Source organism: Oryctolagus cuniculus, chromosome 3 (assembly GCF_964237555.1).
Source record: "Oryctolagus cuniculus chromosome 3, mOryCun1.1, whole genome shotgun sequence".
In the NCBI taxonomy this organism is placed as follows: Eukaryota; Metazoa; Chordata; class Mammalia; order Lagomorpha; family Leporidae; genus Oryctolagus; species Oryctolagus cuniculus.
This window is the reverse complement of record NC_091434.1, coordinates 135,650,420-135,661,966: the sequence shown is the minus strand read 5'-3', so window position 1 is coordinate 135,661,966 and position 11,547 is coordinate 135,650,420. Positions and strand designations below refer to the sequence as shown.

General features: G+C 41.9%; 1 protein-coding gene across 1 annotated transcript in view; it reads right to left on the bottom strand.

Annotated features, from left to right (window-relative positions):
* Positions 1 to 2,267: 2,267 nt before the first annotated feature.
* PNPLA8 (patatin like phospholipase domain containing 8) overlaps positions 2,268 to 11,547 on the bottom strand; it is a gene marked incomplete at its 5' end in the record, with an annotated part of 47,781 nt that continues 38,501 nt past the window's right edge. Inside the window, 2 exon segments of the mRNA NM_001171272.1 lie at positions 2,268 to 3,251; positions 7,775 to 7,970. Of these exon segments, the coding sequence (NP_001164743.1) occupies positions 2,977 to 3,251; positions 7,775 to 7,970 (471 nt within the window). The 3' untranslated portion in view covers positions 2,268 to 2,976.

The following is an 11,547-nucleotide window of genomic DNA, read 5'->3' as shown; positions in this document are numbered from 1 at the left end:
AAGCAGCTCAGGGTTTCTGAAAGGGCAGAGTTTTGGGTGGGTGCATTCTTATGAGGAGCTCTATGCCTTGCAGAACACTTACAGTTCTGAGTTCTGGGACACTAACTTCTGGTAGTTGCCCCAGCAACCTTCCTTCTCCCTGGTGCAGCCATTTGGGAGAGTGAACCAGCAGATGGAACATCTCCCCATCTCCCCTCTTTCACATAAATAAAATAAACCTTAAAAAAGAAAAAGAGCATAAGAAATAAGTGCGCCGACACCGTGGCGCACTAGGTAAATCCTCCACCTGCGGCACCAGCATCCCATATGGGCGCCGGGCTCTAGTCCCGGTTGCTCCTCTTCCAGTCCAGCTCTCTGCTGTGGCCCAGGAAGGCAGTGGAGGATGACCCAAGTGCTTGGGCCCTGTACCCCATGGGAGACCAGGAGGAAGCACCTGGCTCCTGGCTTCGGATCAGTGCAGCGCCGGCTGTAGCGGCCATTTGAGGGGTGAACCAACGTAAGGAAGACCTTTCTCTCTGTCTCTTTCTCACTGTTTGTAACTCTATCTATCAAATAAATAAATAAAAATCTTTTAAAAAAAGAAATAAGGATGGGAATACGGGCACATACTTAGGTGCATGATACGTGATGTAAGAGAGAAGCTGTGTTCAGAGTACAATTCTGGATGTACTGTTGAAGAGAGAAATGGCCAGCCAAGCACAGACAGGGAAGAGAGACAACTTCAGCAGTAAACCAGATGAACTGTGTCAGGCTAGAGCGAGAGAGACTTTGTGATATGATGCAAACATGTAAATTGCACACAAAGCTTTCCCTCGAAATAGTCCGATCTCTAATTATGATTGAATTATGTCTACTCTCATTTTCTTCCAAGCTGTCCTAGTTGAATATGAACACAGATATTTCTGTGTTCTGAAAAGACTATTTACAGTCTCTTTAGAATAACTGCTGGTCCCTTATTTATTTATACTGTCTACAAACTAGATGATTTTGCTGTAAAAGGTTTCAAGCTAGCTTTTCTGATTTTACACCGGAGATGTCTGAAGCACGGAGTTTGTCTGCCTTCCTCTGCATCAGAGGTCCCTGCAGCACGGCCAGGATTTGCACCCACTCTCAACTCCATCCAGCACTCTTTGCACTACTGCCCCTGTGGATCAGCTTCACAAAGAAGCCTTCTAACACTGCAGGCAACAGGGCTTGGCTTTAGTTTATTCATGTATGTGTAAAGTGAAGGACAATTTACCGTCATTCACTTTTCTTGAGAAATTTACAAGGCAAATGAGAGGTAACAAAAATGTATTTGTTTGGCATAGGACGTTTCTGGTAGATATGTATGTTGTTAATCTCTGTGAAATTTAGACCCTGAGGGAGTTAATAGGGTGAAACAAGGCTTATTTTTTTAAGTTTTTAAAATTATTATTATTTATTTGAAAGGCAGAGTTACAAAGAAGCAGAAGTAGAGAGTCTTCCATCCACTGGTTCACTCCCTAATTGGCTGCAACAGTTGGAGTTGCACCGATCCGATGCCAGGAGCCAGGAGCTGCTTCTAGGTCTCCCATGTGGATACAGAGGTTCAAGCACTTGGGTCATCTTCCACTACTTTCCCAGGGCATATCAGAGAGCTGGATCAGAAGTGGAGCAGCAGGGACTTGAATCAGCATCCATATGGGATGCTGGCACTGCAGGTGGTGGCTTTAACCACTATGCCACAGCGCCGGCCCCAATAGGGTAAAACAAGGCTTCCTTTTTTTTTTTTTTTTTTAACAGCTGTGTTCTGTTGATAGATATATCCAAATGTTATCCCCAAAATGAGGACCTATGGTATGAAAAATAATTTAAAAATAGCACCGGGGTGGGGTTCAGCTTAGCCATTAGGACACTGGCTAAGACATCTGTGTCCCACATCCGAAGACCCAACTCAACACCTGGCTCCAGCTCCCTGCCAGTGCTGATCCAGAGAGGCTGTGGTGATACAGCTCAAAGAGGCTGGGTCCCTGCAATCCATGTGGGAGACCTGGGCTGAGTTTCCAGCTCCTAATTTTGGCCTGGTCCAGTCCTGGTTGTTGTGGGCATTTGGAAAGTAAACCAGTAGATGGGAGCACTCTCTGACTCCCTCTCCCTCTCCCTTTCTCTTTCCTGTCTCTGTCTCTTTAAAAAAAAAGAAAAAAAAAACTTGGAAAAAGTGACATTAGCCTTTTAACACAGATTATTTCAATATTTTATTTCTGTTAATTATAGGAATATTTTCTCAGTAAATTCAAACAATGAATTTGGGAACAGCAGATGATAAGTCAGAGCTAGACCAAGAAAGTTCACACACAGTACTCTTGACATTTCTGGGGGAAAAAGTGGTTGGCTGTAACGTGGCCTTTCTTTTTAATCAAACAGCATTGAAATAAGCAATTTTTGAATAGAAAACTGTACCTGTTTACTTCATATTTCAAATGTAAAAGTACTTTAATAGAGAAAATTCTACTTTCTGAATCTACTTAGATGGTATTACAGCCAAAGTTTGCATGTGGATTGCAGAGTGTGACTAGTGAAAACATAAGTAATGTAAATTTAAGAAATTAGCTTTCCACATGAAAGAAAGCCAATGATCACATAATTCAACATGATTATGATGAGTTAAGCAAAAACACAAAATATAATATGATAGTCTTCAGTTTCTTATTTGGCACATATATTAATTTTCAAACATCAAACACTTTAACATCAGTATCTACTAAAACCAACTAGGACAACAGTACAATTCCTAGAGCTTAATTATTAACATCTTAAAAATCTAATTTCTATAGACACTCTGTGACCGAGCTTTTCCTCTGTGCTATGAGAGCTGGTTGAAGCACCATCTTTTTCAGGATTCCCCAGAATTCGTCACTACTTCAAAGTTGACTCATGTTGAGGCCCACAGTTCCTACTGAACTGGGTGGATCTTCCGTGCGCAGGCCCTCATTAGAAAAGATACACATATGCTCATCACAATTTTGAAAAGAATGGAAGGCCTTCATACATGTCAGTTTTTAATTTTATCCAATCATTAATTTTCTGCAGGGTTGTTTTTTCTTGACTCAGTATTTTTGCAACTTTCTTCATCTTGTGTTCATTTCTTTCTATGTACTTCGAGCCTTCCAGCTGCAGCTGATCCAATTTCTCATTTCGACTCTCATCCAGAGGTATGTTTTCACACATTACGGGATTGAATCTAAAATAGGTGTCAGGAGGTAACAGGCCATCCAGCATGATATGGACCTCTGGGGTAAGAAAGAAGGGCATGGGGTGAGTTATTCTGCAATGGTTTATTATCTTTACTTAATACTATCTTTTTAGACACATTACAGAAACTTACTTTACCACTCACACTAATTAACAGTAGAAGAAATCCACATGAATGAAGAACACTACAAAAAGAAATTTATCTTCCAAAATATTTAATACTATTTGGCTAAATTAAGATACTTGTTCCAGTATTCTCATCTCTCTGTGCTTTTGGTCATACTGTTCACCACTACTGAAATGCCTTTCCAAGCTTTCATTTTTGTTTTTCATTTTTTCATATCATCTTTATTGAGATATTATCTAAATACAATAAATTTTACCAATTTTTTAAAATGACTGATTTGCAGAGTTACAGAGAGAGAGGAAGAGACAGAGATCTTCCAACTGCAGGCTTACTCCCCAACCACCACAACAGCCAGGGCTGCACCAGGTGGAAGCCAGGACCCTGGAACCCCATCCAGGTCTCCCACATGTGCGCAGGAGCCCAAGAACTTGGGCCATCTTCTGCTGCTTTTTCAGGTGCATTAGTAAGGAGTTGGATTCAAATGGTGCAACAGGAACTTCAACAGGCCCCCACATTGGATGCCAGCATTGCAGGTGGCAGCTTAACCTGCTACACCACCATGCCAGCCCCCAAATTCACCAATTTTAACTGTATAATTTGACACATTTTGACAAACTATACAATGTATACACTTGTGTAACCAAAATAATCACAATACAGACTACTTCCATCACTTCAAAAAGTTCTTTCAGCCTCTTTGTAACTGGTTCTCCTGTACCCACTTCCTTGGTTTCCTATGAACAGAATCCTATGTTTATAGCTTTTTCTCTGTCCATCTTTGTCATGTAGTCACATGCTTTTAAGACTCATCCATGTTGCAGCTATACCAAGAGACCCCTGCTTTTTATTGGTGGGTACTATCACCTTGCACAGATATTACATGTTCTCTCCAGTTTTGATCTGGCTGTCTTCAGTTTTTAATTATTAATAATAATTCTGCTCTAAACATGTACATAGATCTTTCTGTGACTGCATGACTCCTTTGCTCTTAGCTAAAAGCCAACGGATGAAATTGCTGGGTCACACAGTAAAATATGTCTTTTTTTTTAAGAATTGCCACAGTCTCCTAAAATGATGGTTCCATTTTGATAAGAATTGCACTGAATTGACAGATCAAATTTGTGATCTGACACACTAACAATATTAAAATTTTCAACAATGAGCATAGTGTACCTACTGATATGTTTACACTTTTTAATTTCTCTCAGTAATGTATCACAGTTTTTGCTGTTATATCTTACATATAATTTGTTAAATAACTCTCTAAGTATTTGATATTTTGATGCCATTAGATCTAAGCACATATTTAATTTTAATTTCCAATTGTTCATTGCTACTATGCAGAAATATAATTTTTGGGCTTTTTAAAATCCTGTACTCTTCAACCTTCCTACACTCACTTATTAATTTTAGATTTTTTTCTTTCTCCATCTGCTTGAAAGGCAGAACACCAGACAGAGATAGAGACTGTGGGAGAGCTCTTCCACCCACTAGTACATTCCTCAAATGCCGGCAACAGCCAGGGCTGGGCCAGGTCGAAGCCAGGAGTCCAGAACTCCATCCAAGTCACCCAAGTGAGTGGCAGGGGCATTAGCACCAAGCTGGACTGGAAGCAGAGTTGCTAGCCCTGGAACTGAACTCTGATATGAGAAGCAGGCACTTCAAGCAGAAGCTTAACCTGCTGTATCACAATATCAGCTCCCACAGTTCTAGCTTTTTTTTTTTCCCCATAGATTCCTTAGGGTTGTCAACATAGGTAAATGTCCTAAACACAATGTCCATAAAATTCTACTTCTTCCTTTCTAATCTATCTTCCTTTTATTTACTTTCTACACTACACAGTGTTGACTGGAAGTGATGAAAACAGACATCTTACTCTGTTCCTGATCTTAGGTGGAAAGTATTTGATCTTTTACTATTAAAACATAATGCTAGGGGCCAATGCTGTGGCACGGTGGGTAAAGCCACCACCTGCAGTGCCAGCATCCCATATGAGTGCTGGTTCAAGACCTGGCTACTCCACTTCCAATCCAGCTCTCTGCTATGCCCTGGGAAAGCAGTAGAAGATGGTCCAAGTGCTTGGGCCCCTGCACCCACGTGGGAGACTGGGAAGAAGCTCCAGGCTCCTGGCTTCATTCAGACTGGTGCAGCTCTGGCTGTTGTGGCTATTTGTGGGGTGAACCAGTAGATTGAATACCTCTCTCTCACTCTTTCTCTCTGCCTCTCTGTAACTCTTTTAAATAAATAAATAAAGCTTTAAAAAATTATATAATGCTAGCTCTTGTTTTTGTAGATGCCCTTTATCAGGTCGAGGTTCCTTTCTATTGCTAATTTTCAGGGAGTTTCTAAAATCATGAATGGATGCTGGATCCTGTCATTTATCTTTTCTGCATTTATTGAGATGGTATATACTTTCCCTTTTTCAGTCTGTTAACATGGTTACATTGATTTTTAGAAATGTTAATCCCAAATGAACCATACTTGAACATAGTGCATTCTCCTTTTTATACATTGCTGAATTAGATTTATTGTATATCTTATGAATTTCTGCATTCATATTAATGGAATACTGGTTGATAGCTCTCTCTTTTTCCAAAATATTTTTGTCTGGTTTTGGTATCAGGTTAATGCTGCCCTTAGAGAATAAAAACAACAACAAAAAAAACTAAATTTTTTTTTTTTTTGACAGGCAGAGTGGACAGTGAGAGAGAGAGACAGCGAGAAAGGTCTTCCTTTGCCGTTGGTTCACCCTCCAATGGCCACTGCAGCTGGCGCGCTGCAGCTGGTATATCGTGCTGATCCAAAGGCAGGAGCCAGGTGCTTCTCCTGGTCTCCCATGGGGTGCAGGGCCCAAGGACTTGGGCCATCCTCTACTGCCCTCCCAGGCCACAGCAGAGAGCTGGCCTGGAAGAGGGGCAACCGGGACAGAATCTGGCGCCCCGACCGGGACTAGAACCGGGTGTGCTGGCGCCGCAAGGCGGAGGATTAGCCTAGTGAGCCACAGCACCGGCCTGGAATTTCCTTTAGATAAACAACTGTATGTGTATGTGGTTATGAGTGTGTATGTTTTTATCACCTTCAAACAATTGGAACCGTATATGTAGAGTTGGACTGGAAGAGGGGCAACCAGGACAGACAGAATCCGGTGCCCCGGCACCCAGACTGGGACTAGAACCCAGTGTGCCGGCGCCGCAGGCAGAGGATTAGCCTATTGAGCCTCGGGGGTTATCATTTAATGAATGAAAATCCTCATTTAGGTTAATGGCTCAGCCAAGTACATGTTGATATGCAAAGAATGGCATTTAGAAACAACAGGCTAAGTGATAACGGTAAAAAACACCCAGCAACATAATTCACGCATGACCTAAAAGTAAGAGAGTAAAATGGGGCTCTAAACCTCAAGACCAAAATCAGAAACTGAACACACTGGCAGAATGCCTACTATGTGCCAGGCATTCACTCCATAGCAAAGCAGGTACATCAAAGTTCAGTGGCTAAGTTTTTCCCTTGCATTCCTGTGGGACAGAGACAATAAACAGGTAAAGAAACGAAAGAGAAGACATATCCATGACAAGATAAATGCTCTAAGAGGAAGACAAAGAAGTTGCGTAAAGGGTGAGAATGAGTGGGGAGGGAACTGGAAGAGCGGCCGGGAACAGCTGCACTGAGGAAGTGATGCTTGAGCAGAGGCCCGAGTGAAATAAGGAGCAAGCATCAGAAGGTACTTCAAAAAGCATGGAAAATGGAATTGAAAATTAAGTTTAATTCACTGCAGATAATACCTGAAATCCATGTATATGAGAGATCTCCAAAAAGCTTATAGCAAATACATATTATGAAAAGATAACACATGGATTTAAAGAAGCTTAGTTCTTATCAGGCCTGGAAAACTTCAAAGAACAAGGCTTTGGGATTTTGTTGCAAGTGTGATGGGAAGCCCAGAGGGCACTGAGACTAGGAAAGAGGTCCCGACTGGCATTTCAGAAGCACCACTTTGGCCTTTGCCTGCAGACTAGGCCACAGGAACAGCAAAAGCAGAAGCAAGAACTTACTCGAGTTCCTGTTTGTCTCTACATTACTAATCTTAACTCCACGAGTCCTACAGCACCCTCACTGTTACCACAAGTATCACTGAACCGATCTAACTCTGCTTGTCGCCTTTCCCCTCTTCACTGGCTTAAGGGTCTCCGGTGAAGCTTTTAAGTTATCTCCAAAGGTCGGCAGGCAAAGGCAGCACCAGCTCCAAGATGAACAGTCGCTATTCTAGGGTCTCTTAACAAGAGATGGATGGCAAGAAAGGTAAACAGCACAACACTTGCTTCCTCATGCTTCTGATGCCTACAATGCAACACCCTTTCACAGCTGGGATGAGCATCTTCTACTGGAAACCGAATGCCAGAGGTTGAAGTGTGGCAAGGTAGCAAACAGACTAACCTTCTGTATCTGTAGCACTGTTGATAACATTGGAGAGTTTGGTTTTCAGACTTGTGTATGTTGTATTGTTTCTCACATCGCTCTCGTACCGGCCGGTGCCCAGGGACACTATGCACTCCAACGGCGCATCTGGCCAAAGACATTTACACTCATGCATTGCCAGTGCTGAAGGGTTATTCAGGAGCAAACCTCCGTCCTGCAAAAGGCAAAGCAGTGAAAAAGAAATCGCAAAGCGAAATTGTACTTTGTAAATAGGACAACAGAAACTGCATTTTAAACCAACTGACATTTATTTATCAGGAAAATTAGAATGTTTAATAAGCTAAACAACAAACTATTTAAAAACAAGAAGTTACTTTGAAATAAATATATTTTATACAACATAGTTGCCAAAAAAAAAAAAAAAAAAAAAACTGTGAAGACTCACTGGCTGGGACCAGAGTCATGGTACAAGGGGTTAAGTCACTGCTTGTGATACCGTCATTCTATATCGGAGCACTGGCTCAGTCTTAGCTGCTCTGATTCTGATCCAGCTCCTTGTTAATGGCCCTGGGAAGGCAGTGGGTGATGGGCCAAGTGCTTGGGACCATGCCATCCACATGGGAGACATGGATGGAGTACCTGGATCCTGAATTCAGCTTGGTCCAACCCGGGCCGTTCAGGGAGTGAACCAGCAGATGGAAGATATCTTTCTTTCTCTCTATAACTGCCTTTCAATTAAATAAAAAAATATTTAAAAAATTTAAGTCTAACAAAAGAACTGTGGTTCTACCAAACAATTAAAATTAAAGTTAAAAATCTTTCCTCACATATCAAACATAATCAAAATAATTCTGAATGGAAAGAAATTTTTTTAAAGATTATATAGTAAAAAAATCTTTTTTTTTGGAGTATAGGTTTGGGAATTTTAATGTACATGGAGATTTGACTACTATCACCATCAGGATATGGAACTGTGCCATAAATACTCCATAAATACTCTTATCTTATCTTTTTATAGGCACACCCTCTTCCTCCGCTCCCAAACCAACAACCACTGCTCTGTTCTGATGCCTCACAGTCAGAGCAATGGAATAATACAGCACGAGACCTTTAGAAACTGGCTTGTCTTATGCAGCATGTTATCAGGTTAATCAATAGTTTGATATTGTGATTATAGGAGTATCATATTTGTTTATCCAGATGTTGGCTATCTATGTCTGTGGCATTACGATTACTATAGCTTTAGAGTAAGTTTTTAAATTGGACAGTGTATAAGGCTGGCGCCGTGGCTCACTTGGTTAATCCTCCGCCTGCAGCTCCGGCATCCCATATGAGCGCCGGGTTCTAGTCCCGGTTGCTCCTCTTCCAGTCCAGCTCTCTGCTGTGGCCCGGGAAGGCAGTGGAGGATGGCTCAAGTGCTTGGGCCCTGAACCTGCATGGGAGACCAGGAGGAAGCACCTGGCTCCTGGCTTCAGATAGGTGCAGCGCCGGCCGTGGCAGCCATTTGGGGAGTGAACCAATGGAAGGAAGACCTTTCTCAGTCTCTCTGTCTATAACTCTGTCAGATAAAAAAAAAAAAAAAATTGTTAAACTGGACAGTGTAACTTCTCCAAACTTGTTCCTTTTCAAAAATGTGTTTTAGTTGGGGGCTGGGCTGTAGCATAGTAGGTAAAGCTGTTGCCTGCAGTGCCAGCATCCCATATGGGCACCGATTCAAGTCCCAGCTGCTCCACTTCCAATCCAACACTCTGCTATGGCCTGGGAAAGCAGTAGAAGATGTCCCAAGTCCTTGGGCCCCTGCATCCACGTGCGAGACCCAGTGGAAGCTCCTGGCTCCTAGTTTCGGATCAGTGCAACTCCAGCCATTGTGGCCAACTAGGGAATGAACCAGCAGGTGGAAGACTTCTCTCTCTCTGTCTGCCTCTCCTTCTCTCTCTGTGTATCTCTGACTTTCAAATACACAAATAAATCTTTTAAAAAACTGTTTTAGCTATTTTAACTCCTCTGCATTTATATGTAAGCTTTACAATCTCATTGATGGCTAAACAAAACCCTATCACACTTTTATTAGTGCTATATTATATTTACAAGTCATTATGAGGGTAACTGATATTTTTACTGTGTTGAATATTTTAATCATAGTATAATGGCCATTTATTTGGACTTCTTTTATTTCTTTCACCAGCATTTTGTTGTTTTTAACATACAGCTGTCGGGGCTGGCGCTGTGGCATAGCAAGTAAAGCTACCACCTACAGTGCCGGCATCCCACATGGGCGCTGATTGGAGTCCCAGCTGTTCTACTTCTGATGCACTCTCTGGTATGGCCTGGGAAAGTAGTAGAAGATGGTCCAATTCCTTGGGCCCCTGCACCCACATGGGAAGCCTGGAAGAAACTCCTGGCTCCTGGTTTCAGATTAGCCATTGTGGCCATTTGGGGAGTGAACCAGAGGATGGAAGACCTCTCTCTCTCTCTCTCCCTCCCTCCCTCTGCCTCTGCCTCTCTGTAACTCTGCCTTTCAAACAAATAAATAAATCTTAACAAAAAAACCATACAGATGTCTATCTTCTGCTAGATTTATACCAAGTACTTATTTTTTTGAGCTATTATAAACAACACTGCTTTTTTTGGTTATATTTTTAGTTTCCAATTAGCCATTGCTTCTATATAGGAATATAACTGATTCTCCTAAGTAGTTTTGTTTTGCTGTATAAAGCCATCTATCCCACATCCACACACTAGCATCAACACTACTGTTCTCTGGAAGTAATAAAATACGTAGGATTTTGTTCTACTAATGAGGTATACTACTGTTACTAAAATTCCTCATGATACGTGAAGGAGAAACACCCCACATATTTTTGTGAACCTATGCTTACTTATTTTAGGGAGAGTGACAATGTTTATTTCATGAAATCATAACCAATAATAACTCTTCAGTAATGCATTAACAATAAAATAACTTTCACAAAAAGATATATCTCAAACACTATTCCAGTTAGATCAGTTAGATCCCACTAGAACACACACAGAAATGTTCCAAAATGTCAGCCTCACTTCCCAGTGAAGAGCTGAGTGTTTAGTTACGGGCTAGCCAGTCTGAGGCTAAGGGACATTAGTTATCACATACATCATCACCAATGTGCAGCTCTGCACTATCTTTGAGACAGCAGCGACACACAGGGCTGGGCTGACTCTCAGAAAAGCAGTGTGCCCACGTCCCTTCATTGCTTATTCCATTTTCCACTTTAGCATGGGCTGCTGGCTGCCACTTCCAGCCCAATTTCTACCTTCCCAACCACTCTCTAACTACACGTCTTCAAGAGAATGTGTCTTAGGTTTCCTGTTGTGGTTTTCATGAGAAGATGCTATCCTTTTGAAAGTTATCTCTTGTCCTTAGGGGTCCATGTTTTCCATAATCCCACCATATTCCAGGGCTTTAGCTCTGTTACCATCTCTTCGTGGCTGAGATGGGCCTGAGCAGGGCATTTTCTGAAATCTAAACTGCACAAGGATGGTCTGGGCACAGCCTGGGTTTGAGGTGACTGGGGTTGGGGGAAGTTGACCTCGTTTGCCACCTGACTTGCAGTAGCTCTCCTACAAACAGTGAAGCCTCGTTCCCTTGGCTGGGTCCAGGGAGAGGTCTTTGTATGAAGAGCAAAATGAGGGTAGCAGATATACTGGTATTATGTTTATCTTCGTTATGGATTCAAAACAGTGACTTTCAGTGTCGGTTCTAATAAACAAGTTAAATACCTATCACTCCTCAACTCAAAGTAGCATCGCAGAGA